This window comes from Triturus cristatus, chromosome 4_1 (assembly GCF_964204655.1).
Source record: "Triturus cristatus chromosome 4_1, aTriCri1.1, whole genome shotgun sequence".
Classification (NCBI taxonomy): domain Eukaryota; kingdom Metazoa; phylum Chordata; class Amphibia; order Caudata; family Salamandridae; genus Triturus; species Triturus cristatus.
Window position 1 is genome coordinate 328,024,088 of NC_140585.1, and position 18,413 is coordinate 328,042,500.

An 18,413-nucleotide genomic window follows, 5' to 3' on the forward strand; every position below is an offset into this window, starting at 1 on the left:
AAAGGCATTGTAATTTTACAATGCCAATAGCTCAAACTCTTATAAATGCGAGACCTATTGCATTGCAAATGCTTGGTTTTTACTGTCACCGGTCTCCCGTGACAGCTGGGACTGCTGCTGAGCCGCGCTGCATTGTGTGGCCTGCGAGGCTTGTGAGCCGGCCGACCGGGGGCTCTTTCTTCCCGGCCCTTCCGCCCAAGCCTTCTTTCCGCACAAGTTTGTCTGTTCCTGAACAGGGCCGGTTCGGTTTTCTCTCCACGTTTGTGTGAAGCGATAAGAAGCCCCTACACTTCGTTTGAAGGGGGCTGCTCTTGTGTTTTTTATTCCTGAAAAATGCACATTTCCTGCTGTGGTTCTACAAAATATGCCACCAGTTCAGTGCATTTCAAAGTAAAACAGTAGGATAGGGCCTGGCTTTTAAATATGCGATCGTTGCTGCTGTGCCTCTTGAAGGGGTAGATAGTGACCTTCTCAATAATGTTTTAAGTCACTGTACGCCGAAATGTAGGCAATGCGTTTTGAGTGTACCTGGAAATGTTACTTTAAACGGGGTTAAGAGCAGGCTAGTGTTAAAACGTGCCATTTTAATGGTGGCTTTTGTGAGTCATCCTTTGTTTTCGTTCATACTGGGTTAAAGAAGGGGCTACCAACCCATATCCTTCAGGAATGTTTTCTTTATGTTTTGTAGGTTTTTCTTTCCTATTATCCCAGACTTGACTTGACTTAACTTGATTACAATGAAAAGAGAATTTAGGAATCCCATAATAACGATTGTACAGGACAACGATCGTGCTTGTTTCTATGTTATTAGCTCTTCTTGGAAACGAAGTACCTTATAAGCTTTAGAAGCGAGTTAATGTCTTGTATCAGACAATCTTGTGTATCCTGTGTTAGTTTTTTTTATTTTAATTTTATTTAAATACTTCCTAACTGTAAGGGTCCACTACTAGGGATTAATTTGCACTCTGAAATGGACTCCATTTTGTGTTGCAGTGTATAAAATCTCTAAATAAATAAAATTTTATTTTTCAGACTGAAGTTCTCTCTTAAGTGTGATTACGTGCCCCCCCCCGCTTGTCAATTACTTTTCCGCCCTCTCATTTCAGCCTGAACCCCGTTTTATTTTTTTTAAACAAATTTTTATTCAGCTTTTATAGTTGGTACTGCATTGTCCCGAGGGCTACACACCAATAAAATTTCGATATAAAGGTCACCTTGTACCAAATATGAATAATACAAAACAAGCATTTGCAATGCAATAGGTTTCGCATTGACGCGAGTTTGAACTATTGACATTGCAAATAACAATGCCTTTTATTTTTGTTTTCTTTTTAAAAACATAAATAAAAGGCATTGTTATTTACAATGCCAATAGCTTAAACTCGCGTAACTGCGAGACCTATTGCATTGCAAATGCTTGTTTTGTTAGGCACAGGGAGATTAAGTGATTTGCCCAGAATCACAGGATGTTGAGCGTGGTTGCCGAAACTCGAACCCGGTTCCCCAGCTTTGAGATTGACCGCTGTAGCCGCAAGGCTACATCCTCTCTTCTTCTTCTTTTTCTCTTCTTTGCAGGTGTCTTATCATATGCCTCGTTAGTTTAGAATAGGTTCATTGTTCAATGTATTAGATTAGCAGACTACTGATCTTTTCAATTAATTTAGGCCTAAAAGATGGAGTCTGAACCATTGTGTATCAGGCAGACTCACTGATTTTACATCCAAGGTCGTCCAGATGATTACTTCTTTGATGAAAGCTGGGAAATTAGAGAATCAACCTGCTCCCTGAGAACACTGTCTTTGATTGGTTTGTTCGGTGGAAGATGAGAAGGAGAAGTCTTTTGGAAACTTCTGTCATGCATTAATTGTGTGCTCTTTGGAATAGTCGATTAGGCACTATTCTGACTTGCCTGAGAAAAGACTTCTTGACACTGCTGATTTCCCATGCCCAGAGTGTTAACCTTCATGCTTGAATACTCAGACTCGTTTCATTGAACCTTCAATCTGCTTCATCTGATGCTGGCACCTTTCTCATAGGCGTTTCCCCTGCAACTTTCAATACTTTATATATAATAGGGAAGCTCCTTTATGGAACCTTCTTGGGTCATATTTTGCTTGCTCTATGTTATTCTATTTCGCATATTCTTTTTGATCATATATAAATTCAGACTGCATGAAAATTTAAATATGTATGCTTTTACTATATTTTTCTATCAAATTTGCTGACTGATTTAATTTGTAACTTGAAACAAATGTATTAATAAAACCCTTAAGGTTTAGACACAATCCTCTTTGTTGTTTTTGCAGAGCCACATTGGTTTCACTGTACTTGCAATGTATTTCAAAGTTAGCTCGGGATTTTGTTTGATGACTTTACCAAGTCATTAAGATTTAACAAACCCCGCTCTATCACATCCATCGCAGCAAGTATTGGTTGGTGAAATCTTTTACTATGATCCACTTGTTGGCAAAAACAATTCACAGGATTTTGTGTAGTTATGCAATATTACCACATTGTAAATCATTGATGCTGCAAAAATTTGTTGTAATATAGAAACAGCACTTTTTTGATAATCCTACACCCATTTGTCGGAATGGAGTTACAAACTCATCAAAAACTGTCTATTGCCTATTGAGGTGCAATTGCTGCTCATTTGTACATTAAGTGTGAACCTGCCATAGCTATGATTTTGATTGACAATCATTGCACTATTGAACTATAATCCATAACAACCTAACACTTAGGGGTCCATTCCGCCACTGCAACAGAGCAAAGTCGTGGCGGTCCCGCAATGCAAATTAGGATGTGCCCGCCACACTGGCAGATGCATCCTGGGCATTTGACATTGCGGGTGGATCTGCTGGCTGCAGACCTGCCCGCAATGCAAATGCAGTGCCTACATCATTGCCATGCACTACATGGCAGTCACCACGTGGTGCCTGCCACGTAGTGCATGGCAATGAGGGGAAGTACTATGGGTACCCCCTCATGTGCACCCCTGCACCCTGGGGGCCCGCAACGGGCCCCCAATGTCAGCCACCGCATGCCTTTCAGGAAAGGCCAATGACCGCATGCATCCTGATATGGATGGCGGTGTCTCGCAGACATCGCCACCATGTCATGTCCCTTTTCCGCCCAGTCGACAAGTCGACCGGCGGAAAAGTGGAAGACGGTCTTCCCGTCCGCTGCAGTGCCCCCCACTATACTAATATGGCAGGGGGAGTACCAGGGACATTCAGCGGGCGGATCGCACTTGAAACAATAATAGCGTAAAAAACACCACATCAAATAAATTCCACACCAATTTAGTAACATAGAGTAAATTATAATGAATAAAACAAAACTAAAACAACAAAAATTCAATCAACAGAACTAGAGATATGTAAAGATTCAGGCGAAAATAGTGCCAAAAAGCACAAAGCACCAACTGTGAATATCTTGTTGCACCAAACCGGGACACAGGTTCAGGCCAACCACAATGGTGTGCATGATGGCTACACTGACCCAGCTAGGCCTGTTGAACAAGAGTACCCTAAACCCTGATTGTGGAGCATTGCGAGGTCCCGCGTCGAGGGTGCATCACACAGGCAAGGCAATACCTCAGTTCCAAGGAGCTACAATGCGAGAACCCGTATCATTGTTGAGGTGGACGTCGATGAGAGATTTGTAATGCAAGGACCTGCTATGGGGATGCATTGCACAGCGGCTTTTCCGTTGAGAGCTGCGAGGTGTGTTTGCTTTGTTTGCCCTAAGTTGGCAGGGTATGCCCAGACATGGGTCCCTTGCTCACTTTGCCACTGGATTCAAGCTAGACTGGCTGATGAATGGTGTTACCCCGAAACCGGTCCCAGGATGCTTGTTTCCGGTCCAGGGAAGACCTGGCTTGGCAGTTCGGGCTGGACTGTTCCCATGAGGAACAGGGTCAAGACTGATTTGCATATGCCTGGGTCTGAATTGGGGTGTGGAAGTGAGCTAAAGAACGATGATGGATTCTACCCAGAACTGTGACTGGAGGTGAGTGTCTGAAAAGTTTCAGTGCTCTGTCCATTATCCCCTTGTGTTTGCTTTGTTCGCCCTAAGTTGGAAAGGTATGCCCAGACGTGGGTCCCTTGCTCACTTTGCCGGGTGCTTGGTACCCTGGAGCCCACCCAGGACACCCTGACTGCCGCGTTGGAGACCATGGGGGAGCCTAAATGCAATGGGGGTGAGTCTGGGAGCCTGAATGAATCCGCGGTCCCAGCTGGCCCCTCCTCAAGCGTGAGCCGGCATTGCTCACACACATTCTTGAGGAGGGGAGCCAGCAGGGACCGCTGAGGCATTCAGGCTCCCCTCATGGTCCCCAATGCTGCAGACTGGGTGCCCTGAGTGGGCTCCAGGGTACCCAGCATAATAAGGCCTGGCCTCTGGGGATGAGGTTCCTAGGGCTCAAATCCGCCCTGGGAGGGGGTCATGTGGCTTCCCCTCCCCCATTCAATTGTGGCCGGGCCTCTTGGGATGTGGTCCCTGAGCCGAAATCGGCCCAGGGAAGGGAACTGCTTGGCCTCCCTCCTCCATTCAATTGTGGCTGGGACCTGGGATCCCCCGGGCAGAAAACAGTCTGGGGAGGTCCACGCGGCCCCCTCCCCCATTGAATTGTGGCTGGCTAAACGTGCAGCTCCCTCTGTGTGGGAGCAATCATTTTGTCTGCTTCCCTGCCCGCATGACAGCCGGTAGACAACAGCTCTCACTTTCTAGGAGTAGAGTTAGTGTATGCTCTGACTTGGCTGGAGCTGTTATAATGCCTGCCAAGTCAGAGCAAACAGCTATGTTCCAGCTATGTTCCAGGGGAGGGCACCCCATGACATAGGGAGCGAGACCTGGTGGGTGTCGGTCCTCAGAGCCATTAATGGGTCTAGCATAAGGGCCACGCAACCCCACTTCTTCTGTGTTCAAGGGCTTGCCCAGGGGAGGTGGTGGTACCCGGGGTTTCTACGAAGCCCAGGAGACTGGTCTGCGCTGTCCCTCTCCATTTATGAAATTAAGGCCAAGTGAGGTGGTGGTCCCTGAGGCTTCTACAAAGCCCAGGAGGGTGTCCACGCAGCCCCCCTCTATTTACAAAAATAAAGCCTTGGGGAGGTGCTAAAACAGCCTTAGGAGGGGGGTCCAGTGCGACCCCCCCTTTTTAAAAGAAGATTGCCCATAGGACTAGGCCTCTTTTCAAAACAAACGCTTGTCTTTTTTTCACCGGAGTCGCAGTCTGTCGTTATTTTCAGTGAAGATTTTAAAAAGAAAATGTTATTTTGCCCTGGCAGGGTTCTTGCTGGACCCCAGTGCCAAGGCTCTGGGGTCAGGGTATTCCTACCCTGCCCCCTTCTTTTTTTTTTTTAAATCTTTCTGTTTGGGACACATCTACAACCGAGTCCCAAGATGGCCGCCAACACTTTCTGGTTGAAATGTTGTCAGCCAATCAGATTTCAGCATGAAATCGGGAGGGTTTGTGGACCCTTCGCGTCCTTATATACAAAAGTTTTGATTTCTTTTTCTAACTATAAAAGTACTAGATAGATTTACATCAAATAACAAAAAGCACATTTTCCGAACCAAGAGCTAGTTTTCCGCAAAATGTGGTGTAATTCCATCCAGTGGTTTGGCCTGCATTCAAGTTCAAAATCCTTTTGGGAATTAACATCGGAAACATGCTTTTTGTTTGGCTCCTGCTTGACAGATCACCTTGAAACTTTCCACAACTTGACACTTTTATTGGAAAGTTTTGTGAAGATTTGTCAAACGAGGCTAAAGTTATAGGCAAGTCGAAAAACGCTTTTCCTAAGGAGACATGGTCCTACCTATACCTAGCTACTGGCTAAAATATATGTATTCACTAAAAAGCACACGGGTTAAAGAGTTGTCATATTTAGGTGAAAATGTCCCTTAAAACATACTGTTTTAAACCACTGAAATACCCCGAGCCTTAAAGTAACTATAGCTCACACCCTTGCCATGCACAGTCTTGTCATTTCAAATGTTATTAATGATGTCATAGTACATTTCATTAGTGATGTAATGTGAGAGGTAATTAGCACTGCATGGCGAGGGCGCAAGTTAGGGTTACTTTAGGGCTCAAGTTACAGTTATATGAGATGTCTCTAACTGGGGAATTTCAGTGGTTTTAAACAGTATGTTTTAACTGACATCTTCAACTAACTATAACGCCCCTGCAACCTTTGTTTTTTTCAGCAAATTTCGAGGGTCTTTTTTTAACGTAAAGTATTGTTTTATTGCGATACGTAACACAAACCCTACACAATGCACGGCCTTTAGTTGTGCACGGTGTGAGCTTTTCCACAGGTCCTGACCTGTGCCCGGGTCCAGAATCTAACCCCTCCCAGGCAGCCAGCCCCATGCTGTTCACATTTTTACTCTCCACAAAAGCACTAGCAGGTAAAAACATGTGTGTCCCTACCCAGCAGGAGCAACTTTGGAAGCGCACGTTTTTGGGTCGAGCCTAGGCAGCATGCGTGCGCTGGATGCAAAGACCTGCTGTAAGCACTAAACGGAGTATAATCCCGCCTGCTACTTACCATTGGATCACTCCTGCGTTGCTTTTCTATGTTGCCTCCTAAGTCATTCATGCAGCCGATACCTCACTTCCAGTCATGGCTAAGGAGCACCGGCCAAGCACTTATGCTTACTTTCTTCATCTGTTCATCTGTTCTTTTAGAGAACTTTTTTCTTAAAGGTTGCTTCATGCCAGTCAGTGCTTCGGTCCTCCCATCACCTTCCGACACAAATGCAGCGTTTCCAGGGACTCCTTTAATTTAACCTAGTTTGGCTGTAATCAGCTTTAACAAAGCCACTGAATTTAAGGTGATGCACATTTAAACATCGTTTACGGCCTCCGTCATTTCACCAATAACGTGCAGGTTTGCACCCACCAAAATTGGTTTGTGGGCTGTGCTTGTTTTCAACTTCTTTTTACATTCATTCGTGCTTGCTTTGTGGTCTTGCCCATGAAGGCTACTATGGAGCTTGCTGGTGCTCAGTGAGACAGGCTCGGAGATCCTGCCGTCTTACATGCTACCGGAACTCGATTGCCGCTGCCGGGGTGGCCCCCTTAGCGGCACGCAGCAGTGGCTCAGTCTGCGCCAGAAGGTGCTGGAGATCATCTTCAAATTTTGAGTGGGTGGCCATGTGGACTTGGAGAAATGCTCCAGTATCTTTCCTCTGGGCAATTTAGTGAGCCGTCCTGGGGGTGGCAGCAGCACAGGTAGGAGCAGCCTAGTGACTTCTCTCAACGCCCAGCTCATGCTCTCACTTCCGGGCCGGACCCTTCTCTGCTGTTACTACCTGTGCGGAGGAAGTCCTGATCTGGGGCCATTTTTTGGTTATCGGAAGCTTGTAATGTCACACTGATTATTTGATAAGAAATTATTTCTTCTCTCATTTAGTCATCTTCTGCTTACTGGAAGCCTGTGGTGTCACAATGATACTTTGATAAGAAATTATTTCTACTTAGGTGTTGCTGTCATTCATGATTAACAACTTTGCGATACAGCTTTAAGCAGCAAAAGCCATTTTATCTTTTGTTGCGTGCTACGCCGTGGTCAGCTTTATTGTGCACTTTGGATTTACCACAAAAGAACTTCAGGCCAAATAAAATGAAAACATCTGTGTTCATTCTCAACTACATTCTATAAATCAGAAAATACCTGGGATGTGGAACAGAATTTTTTCACTGGCGCTAAAACCAGCAAATCTTCTCTGCTCTATGGTGTGGCTTTTTAACACGTCACCACAGCTATCAATTCAAACATACTTTAAATCCGTACTTTATATTGAAGCTTCCAAAGTCTAAAGCCTCCATACCTTGTGGACCAGAAGCGGTGAGCCTCCTAAGGGCTGGGTCAACGAAGATGCAAAAATGGCAAGAAAACCCTGCGTGAAATAATAAACACAAAATGGCCGTGGGTTCGTTCTGTTCAGCAAAGGAAGGAGTATTAGGACCTAGGGGCTTCTATTAAGAATTAGTATACTGAAAGTGTGGGAACGTATGTGCCTAGCAATAACTAAAACAAGCATTTGCAATGCAATAGGTCTCACATTACTGAACATTTCAGCTATTTGTGTTGCAAATAATAATGCAATGCCAAAAGCTCAAACTTTCAGTAATGCGAGACCTATTGCATTCCAAATGCTTGTTTCTACTTGCATGCAGGACAGTTGTGTCCCTGGGTTGGACTCCCCGGGATACAACAATGGAGCTGGCCCATAGCGATGGGGTCCCCATGGTCTTTGAGGCTCTGAGAGATGGCCAATGCACCCACTTCCTATTTTAAAATAGAAGCCCTGGGAAATGGGGTCCCAGGGCCCTTCAGAGGGTCGGGAGGCTGCACATTCTCCCTTTAATTTTAAATCAGCCCCTGGGGATGGGGTCTACAGGCCTACAGAGAGGCTCGGGTGGGTGGCAGCACACCCTCCTCCCCTTTAATTTAACATAGGCCCTGGGGCATGGGGGTACCAGGGACTCATAGAGGTTCAGGAGGGGGGCAATGAAACTCCTCCTCCAAATATACATTATGCTGCCCTCCAAACCCTAGGCCACCACACCAGGTTTACGGGGTAGGGTATCCCTAGATAGATAGATAGATAGATAGATAGATAGATAGATAGATAGATAGATAGATAGATAGATAGATAGATAGATAGATAGATAGATAGATAGATAGATAGATAGATAGATAGATAGATAGATAGATAGATAGATAGATAGATAGATAGATAGATAGATAGATAGATAGATTTAACATGGTTTCAAATGACTTTACAAGTTTGCATTTCTAATGTATTGCAATATTATATACATTCTGTTTATTCAGACAATTATCCTAGTTGATTTACTGTAATGAGAATATTGAAGGAAGGTCATTTCTTAGCAATTAATCTCCCGAGGAGGTTTTTCAATAGAGCTCTCAGGTGATTGGTCGCTCTATCCAAAGCTGAACGCTACCAGATGCCAAGTTCTGTGACTCATGAAGATTTGTATAAATAAAGGAAAAGTTTGTAATAGATTTACGACGTATCTGTCAAGGAAACTGTTTTTCATTACAGTTAACCGAGCAGTGCTAGTTTTACAGTCTGCGCCAGAGGATGCCGAGCCTGGGATGTGCCTGCCAACAGACAAGTGTTCAGAGAAATTTATAGGTAACAGTGTGTTTTTACTTCTTCAAGGCTGAGGGCAGCTATTAACACCTGTCACATGTGCTATTATTTCTTCCTCCGCTCCTTTTAGGAGGTGGTGGGGAGAGAGGATGGTGCAGCAGCCACCGGCTCCACACAGCATGTGGGGATCACAGTGTAAGTCTGTGAATGGGAATGGTCTATTTCTAGACACACACCATATTGATGGTCACCTATGCTGCCACCTCCTGGCCATTGCCAGGAATTAATTCAATTAATAGGCGGGGTTGGATACTTTGGGGCTTATTTACAAGCCCCTTGTGCCACCGGTGCGTCACTTTTTAAATGGGAAAAAGTGAAGTATCGGTGGCGCAAGTGGCTTGTAAATAAGCTCCTTTTATGTATAAAAAGTGGCTGGGGTGCACCAATGTGCCCTACCGAGGGCGACAAAATACCTTACAACTGCACTGGAATTTCCATAACATTTGCAGTCTTTTGTAAATGTGTTCGATGATTCTTGGCTTGCACAGACCACTCCTTCGTACTTGTATTTACTATAATCCATAGCCATTCGATCACATGTTCTTTCTTTGATGTGTCTGACACAAATCACTTTCTTTCCCTACCCGGATCATTACTGGGAGATTAAACATGACCCCTGTATCCTTATCAGAAGGTGTCCAGTGCAGAATTACATGTTTTAAATTGGCTATCCAATGGAGAGGAGGAGCCGTTTTCTTTACCCAGTTTGGCATCTCTAAAAATCACCTACCCTGGTATTCCGGAATGTTGCCTTGTTGGATGAGGTCTGATGAGGTTTTGAGATGCATTGTGACAACATTCCCTGGATGGGGTCTTTAACCCTTTCTTCGGCGTGATTGATTTGCAGAGTGTTAGTGGTGGCTCTAAAGGGCAACCACTGCCTCCATAGAAGGGGGAGGGTTGTAAGATAGGATTTTCTTAGGGTTCCAGTTCACCACTACAACTTTATCCTCACATTTGCAGCGCTCTGACTCTTGTTTGAAGCGGCTTTTTTTTAATCATAATTCTGTCTGTTGCTGGCAATGCTCTTGGTACCAGCAGATGGTTTTCACCCATGTCTGATGCTGTTTTTCTTACATTTATGGGCCATTTGTTACTTGGTATTTGCACTTGGGTCTCCTCCCAGATTGGGTCCATCAGTTTACTGTGAGCATTGAAAATCTTTTTAGCGCATTACCGATAGAGACGCAGGAGGTGCTCGTGTTGTGTGCTCAGATACTAGCCGCGGTCCAATATGAGTTAGAATAACAAGGACCATCTCCCCTGTTTTTTAGTGTTTGCACTCCATGTTAAATTGTAGGGTGACTGAGAGTGGGGGCACGGCTAACAGGATCCTGCTTCCATGGCGATCTTAGCAAGGGATATGGAGGTGCTCGCCCACATCTGAATGCCTGAGTGGAATGATGCTGCTGTACAGTTTATGCATGGAAGGGGACACCCACACCCTCATTTAGAGTTAGAAAAAATAGAGTGTTTACTTGGAAAATAGGAAGAAAAATTGTAATTAGGCTTCACACCTTTTCCCCATATTTTGACTTTGCCTGCAGGAAATGCAGTAAAAGATGCAGACATTACGTGGCCATTATGCAGTGATATGGTATTGAATGTGCAGTGAAATTGAAGTTCTTCACACTGCAATTTTATCAGAATATTCCTCACCTCCCGCCAGTTTAAGGCTTGAGGGACTCATTGTCTTCTGCCCTGGCAGCATATTATTGTTACTCCCACCCTAAGGTGGGGCGTTTAATGAAAACAACCCTTGATGGGGCATAGCATTATTATAATATATTAACTGGTCTGTGGCCTCTATTCTGGGGGCCCTGTACCTATATCATGACCAAAGTACCGGAGATTAGACCATCCAGTGCCAAAGGGTATACACAACTGTGGATGAGACATGACTGGTCCATGGAGTTTTCCAGAGGTGAGTTGAAGGTCAGGTAAGTGCTTTGTGTCCTATGAGTTGCAGCCGCAGTGCCAGTCACTGCTTTTTCAAATATTTGTAATGGGATTTTACAATTAGTAAAGAACATTTTTCAAGACCATATGTGGATCATCCTCTTTCACAATATCACCATGGGGGATATTTCACTGTGCATCAGTCAAGGGCATGGAAAATAAAATAAAAATACCAAAAAGGCAGAAATTCAACAAAGATAGTTTGAAGTTTTCCCATGTCTGTCGTGTAACTTTCTTATAGGACCAGCAGGATTCTCACGCCAATCACTGTCATAGGAAAATGTCTCTTAGGAATGAAAGGACACTCCTATTCCCATACTTTTACAGTCAACCGTCCTAGCACCAGTGGTGCAGCCAGGCTCAAGAATGCAGTTCCGAAACAAAGGTGTCGCGGGCCCTAATGTAAGCCAAGGAAATGCCACTTCATTCAATGGTGGTAAAAGACATCGAGACTTGGAATGGTCCCACATATCCCTTGACCTGGTGCCACTGCACCTGCTTCACATTAATATGTGCTACCTAGAATGTCAGGTCAGGCATACTGTCGTGAATGTTATGTAATTTCTATTCTGGGCATTCCTCTTCTTGAGTTGCATGTGCCAATCGATCAAACAAGAGTTTAGATTGTATTCTGCTGTTTTGCAATGGTAATCATGTTGACTTGAATATATTCACAGTATTTAATCTAAGGCATGACTGTTCTGTTTCAAATTATTTGTTATTGTTTTTTTGAAGAGTTTCTAGAAGATTGATAACTTAGGGGCTGCTTAAGAGTTTGGTGGCCGGCGTACACTGCTGCAACAGCGTCGGAGCACCCTCTCCGCCAAATGGAAGGCCTGCTCACCTCATGGGCAGACCTTCCGTATGTCAGCACCGGACACTACGCCATCAGGCCATTTGACTGCCTGTCTGATTTATAGTGGGCAGTCAAATTGCCAGTTTTCACTGTCCTTCACGGATGGGAAAAATCTGGGGGTTAGGGGCAGTGAAACTTTAAAATGAACCCTACGCCATGGAAGACAACTCCCATTGTATGGGGTCATTAGTTTTTTAATTTTTAAAAACAAAATCGGGCTTTCCCATTCTAGTTTTGAAAATACAAAAGCATGTTAAAGATTTAATGGACAGTATCATCTTGTTGACAGAGCCATCTCTAAAACTGTTAATACAATGACAGAAATCACAGTGATAGCAGTTCTTGCCAATGTTAAGAGATGTCCACTAGGCTGGGAACCACCTCTAAATTTGGCGGGCAGGGCACCCTCGATATGGGAGAGGAAAATTACCCCACGATGCTGACAGTTTCACCTCCGCCAAACTGTAAATCAGGCCCCAATTTTCTTGTTTATTGTTGTTGTTCAAATGGACACAGTCTTGCGGAATGAAAATAAGTGAAAGGTGATCAGGTCACTCTCAGATAATATTTATTCTGAGAGTTTCAACAACAGTGAAATAATTGTTATAAAAGCTGAAGTGAGGGTCTAGAGAGCAACTTTCATGCCAAGTGACAACGGAACAGGGTGTACGGCATCAAATCACTGATTCTGACTAAAGGCTACTGGAAAGAGAGACACTTAGCCTTTTCTTGCTGAACTTATCAGTGCAGCTAGCCTCGCATGACAAGGGTAGTAGGCCATGCTATCATATCGAACAAGATTCTTATTGTTCAAACAGGTATGCGGTTGTGAACTATAACACAATCACAAACATACTCTTCAATCTCAGAGTCCATTCCAGGCCACCAAAATGTGTCGCGAATGCGATGCTTAGTAAAAGAAACTCCTAGTAATGATCCCTTTCCTAAACACATGAGGTGGGATTATTTTATCACTACGTAACAAAATCCCATCCTCGTCGCCAGTAAAATGTAGTAATTCAACCAGGATACAGATGAATCTTTATAGAAGTTGTTTATTGGTTACATGGATGAGGAGCCAGCCTGAAGGCAGTTAGCTCCAACCAACTCCCAACACAAGAATGACTCTTAACATTCCCCAGTTACTAAGCATAACATTATCTTCTTAAAGAGGAGGACACCACATAAAAAGTATGCATTGATAATGCAACCTAATATTTAAACACAACTAGTTACTACCGCTCATATATTGGTCAGTGGGTCATACGTTGGTTGCAGTACAACTGGTTTTCTGTCTCAAGCTAACACATTGACTGAGTCCTTAGCGCCAGGTAGTCAAGAAAACTGAACTCTGCATTCTAGAACAATCTAGAAAATGTATCACTAGCACCAAATTAAAAATGACCCACTCTCTGTCACACCTACGTTTACAGAAAGTTCAGCTGAGGCTAAAGAGATAGAGAACTAGAGATAGCATATGGTCATACCACTCTGATCTCATTCAATCTCAGAAGCTAAGCAGGTTTGGGCCTGGTTAGTACTTGGATGGGAGAACAAGAGAGGGACAGAGAGAGACAGGGAGCAGGAGAAAGAGCGTATTGGTGTGTTTCTCTTGTGCAGATCTTAAATATCTGTGATTTCGAAGATAACACCTCACAACCTTGTACTTTTCAGCTTCTCTACCTGTGCTTATTTACATATATATCTATGTGTTAATCTCATATGGGTATATGGGAAAGATATAAAGGATCATGCAGTTTTATTCTAATGGTTGTTTGCAATCGAAAACAGAGTTAGACATGTGTCAGGAAATGAATGCTACAAGTTAAACAGGTAGAACAGATCACATTTGAAGTCAGGAGCCTCCCTCTAAATTTAGGAAAACTTGATTTTTACAAGATGAGGAGGCAAGGGAAGGGGGCGCATGCTACTGTGTCCTTTAGAGAAGAAGTGGTGCTGCTGGAATGACACCTACATTACACACCTACTATAATACTACCAGAAAACTGTAGGGAGAACCCAAAACCCCTGCGGTGCCACATAACTGCCAAAAACCTCTAGAAGAAAGGACATGTTCAGGGCCAGTGCTTCTATTAAAAGAGGCATGGTGTTAAGCAAATGGCCCTAAAATTTGATTTTTCCGATGATGAAAGTGAGTGCTTCAGTGGTAAACTGCTGATTTGCCAAGAGCGCTGAAAATCCTTGACTCATTCCAAAAAGTTAAAAATCCAGCCCACTTTCATAATACCATTTGGGAACTCCCTTTTTTCCGCGTGCTTTTCTTTTGCAATAAATTGCTTTTTGCAACAGTTCGAGAACAACATTACTAAACACTTTTGGTCCATAAATCCTTTTTTTTAAATTGATACCAATATTCTGATATACCAGGACTATCTAAAATTATTTGTTATCAAGCATTCCCTAAAGTGGGAGCGAATGGTGCGCCTAAAAGAGTAGCCTCTTTGCTTAGCACAACTGACATTCTAATTTTCACGTTGCTCTTTGGGTGAATGAAACATTTGCATGCCAGTCTCCAATTTGCCCCATCCATAAGACATCCTAGACATGGCATTCATTTTCAACATGGTACCCATGTGTGAAGCACCACTGCCACGCCAGCTGCCTCATTGCCCTATATGGGAAGCAAAATTACATTGTTGGTTACCACATCACCATTTACTTAGAGAAAAACTGCAGGCCACTTTACACATTCCGCCATATGCTTATAAGTGGAATGTTGAGTGTTCCATTGAAAACAGTTGAGTGGCAGAGCACTTCCTGCTCCAACATTCCGATGCTTGTCTTTCTACTTGACAAGGCCTGGGTGTGAAATTCTGCTCCACTCGGGGAGTTTGCTGAGTTTTTCCCACTCCGCACTCCACTTAGCGAGCGGATTTCTGAAAAACTCTGCATAGCGGAGCGAAGTTTTTCATCGCTCAAGCATCCCAACGTTACGCTGGCAAGCGAGGAAAATCTTACTCCAGACCACCTCACGGCGAGATTTCTTAACCCGGGCTTTCGCGGATGGCCACTACTGCTTGCGTTGAGAAATCTTTGTTCGTGTTGAGGAAGCTGCCACTTGAGTAGAACATCTACTCAAGCGGCAGAAAGAAGCAGCGCCCTCTCGTGCTTTGCATGGTGCCATTTGTGCTGATTTTCCAGTGCAAGACAAACACCCAGAGCTAGAAATCAGCACGAACGGCGCGACCTAACGCACTCTGCTGCTTGCAGCTGAGTTTTTTGGTCGCTTTGCGGAGTTCACGAACTCCGCCCAGGCCTACTTTTGACTCCGGCTATACCAGTTGTGAGGGGTCCTAAGTGCTGTATGGGCCCTGCCTGCAGTTCAGGCCTATATCTCAGGTTCTGGGCCTTTGACTTTTCATAAACGGGTTATAATTTTGACATTTCACCTTGCACATTTTGCTTGATTGCACAATCAGTAAAGAGTGTGTCTACCTGGCTTTACACATTGTTTTGAATGCATGCCCTGTGATCCAAGCCTCATTATTAACAAGGTAAACTCCCTAAAAGTCATGTAGAACGTTATACCACATAGACCTCTGAAATGGGCCATTTCAATTAGTATTGCGACAGCTGGGTTGATTTCTTGTAATGCTGCTATCTGTAATGGAACCTGTGAGGAGAGGGATCTGTCCATGAAATCTGTGTTGTACTATGTGATCAGTGTTCCAATGCGCTTTTCTGGGTACTGCGCTATATAAAGAATGCACATTTGTGGACACAATATTTAAAGCCCTTTTTTGCTGCCTTGAGATATGGCTTCTTTATGCCAGGAAATATAGCGCACCGTATCTCATCTCGCTTCACCCAGGTGAAATTATGCAGGCTCCTGCTGCATATGGAAAGGTTGAACTGATTATTCTACAGCTCCCTCGATTCAATTTCTTATTCAACCATCTTGATTTCAGCCGACATTTTCTTATCTGCTCAGTGTCTGTGAAATGTGTGATTTTTTCCCTTCTGTGCAGTGTGGAGAGCATTCTACCCACTGTGCACATCACTCTCGTGCCACATTATTATGTATATACCCTCATTCACTATTTTACTGTTCTCAGCACTAATCTGGGATAACCAGTGTATGATGTCACAATGAACTCAAAACCCAAGCAGACATCATCAAATGAACTCTCTATATGCCCATTTATTGTTAGAAATGCAGATTTGGGTAAAAAGATTACTCTTTTTTTGTCCCTCACCAAGGTTAGTTGTTGGTATACTAACAAAGTTGCTATATGGTACTTTGTACCTAATGCTTCATACGTGATGGCAGAGTTTAGCAGCATGGACAGATTAAGACAAAGATGTAGAGACACTGTAGAAAAAAAGCGTGTTTAACCGTTAACAAAATGCCTTTGTCTACTTACACATTGAAGAGGTTGAGTCCAATGCGGTAGAGGCGCTTCCTCATGGTGTCTGTGGAAAGCGTGGGTGATTTGCAGCTGGCTGGATTCTCACAGTGGTACCTGGGGAGACTCAAGATCATGGCTTGAAGGGCCTCTTTGGAGGACACCTCAGATGCTGACTTGGCCGAGGTGGAGGTGCTGCTGCTGCTCATCTGTTCCGAGTTGTCCGCTGTCTCTGACTCCAAGCCCTTGCTGTGTCCCATTTCATTGTTGGAGTCGAAAATTTGCTGCACCATCATTTGTCCCTGTTCCACCAGCCCTCCCGCCAAACCATTGGTGTTGACATTAACCTCTGTAAATGTGTGGCTGTTCTGGATGATTCTGGTATCTACCAGTCCTTCTAGAGCATTGGAGGATTCTGTGTCAGTGTCCCCAGTGCCTTTGCTCTCTGTGGGCTTGGAGCTCTGGCCCGGTCCAGCCTGGGCACTGCTTAGGCAGTTGGACATTGACACAGAGGTAGACGATGAGACAGAAATGTTCTTGTTATCAATTTGAACAGTGACATCCCTGAAGGCCATCATGAGGGTGCTGCTACTTTTAGGTAGTGCATCTTGCAGGCCCTCATCTTTCACTTGATCTTGCAGCTCGGCTTTGTCCATTTCCTGATTCTGCTGCATTGCACTAAAAGTCTCTCGTATCTGGTACGAGCTGCCATCTTGAAGTGAACACATGGTCTTCAGGCTCCATGTGCTGAGGGCATCATCAATAGACTTCGCCAGAGACTGAACTTGTTCTGTGAAAGAGTCCTCCAGTTCGGTCAGGGCTCCACTGATTGTGGCTGGCAAAGATGGTGACCTCACCAGTGGAATCCCAACAAAGTTGTACCCTTCAACCAGGGCTTTCTCAGCAGAGAAACTTTCAGAGTTCTGGACTCTAACCTTTCGTAGGGATATTCGCCTAGGCATGCGGCTCTCAAGAAGTGAGTTTCGTATCTTTTCAAAGTTTTTACTGAGCTGGTACTGGCGAAAGGCCGTCTGGATCGTACATGCAGCCCTGCGCGAGACCAGGTGTCCCCCATATTTCTGCTCTAGCATTTCGACCTGCAACACAAAACAAGTGCTAATTAACAAACACATTAACGAGGTCAATTGTATCATACTTAAATCACACATGTATATTATACTAAAGACCCGGCTTTGGTAATGAGCATTCTTAGCTTCCATTGACAGAAACCCATGTCTCGGTATTCCCAAGGATCACCTTGCAGCTAGAGTATTGTGAATGCTAGAAAAAGCCTAGTTCAATATTTTAAGGTTACAATTTCTGTAGAGCACTATACCCCAAGGGTACCCAGGTACTCTGATCTGGGGCACAAAGCCAAACTTCGCTTTGATCAACTGCCAGGCCACCATTTAAGAACTCCTGCGATTCTACCAAGCTATACATCTGTTTAGAGAACGCTGTAAAAAGGTAGACTAACATTGCATAGTGCCTCACAAACCTGAGCAGGATTCACATGCTTCCTGTTCCAGGGATTGACTCCTGGTTGTAAATGTGTCTTCACCCTGCATTACTCCCTTCACTCCGCCTCCATGCCACCCAACTTCCCTTCCACTGCCTTCACTGTATTCTCAATAGCAGTGATTCGCCCTGCCGAATTTGCGTGCAATAGAATTGAGTGTAAGATGGCCCCCTTTCTCCTGGCTAGAAGTGCCATCTTGATGCAGGGGCATGCTAGGCAGTTGCCTGGGGGCCCCACGAGCATACGGGTCCCATGCAGATCAAAATTTAACACTAATTTTCCATCAAACATTTTTATTCCTGTGAGTGGTTGTGTAGGCAGGGCCCGGTGCACTGCTTTGCCGGGGGGCCTATAATGCTGTAAGATGGCCTTGCTGGCTAGACCCATTTCTTCTGAGTAGTCTCCCACAGTCCCATTGACTTCTAATGTGGGGTCCTTAATGACCTCAATTTTCTCCCCAACATGGCATCTCTTAGCAAGATGAGCTGGACCGAAAATAGGTTCACAAGCTGCC

General features: G+C 44.3%; 1 protein-coding gene across 4 annotated transcripts in view; it reads right to left on the reverse strand.

Moving 5' to 3' along the window:
* Window positions 1-18,413, reverse strand: part of IQSEC3 (IQ motif and Sec7 domain ArfGEF 3) — a 977,131-nt gene that overhangs the window by 436,445 nt on the left and 522,273 nt on the right. For all 4 annotated transcript variants that reach the window (XM_085652293.1, XM_085652292.1, XM_085652296.1 and 1 more), the window contains exon 4: window positions 16,399-17,477. In XM_085652293.1, the coding sequence (XP_085508419.1) occupies window positions 16,399-17,477 (1,079 nt within the window). The remainder of the gene's footprint in view (window positions 1-16,398; window positions 17,478-18,413) is intronic.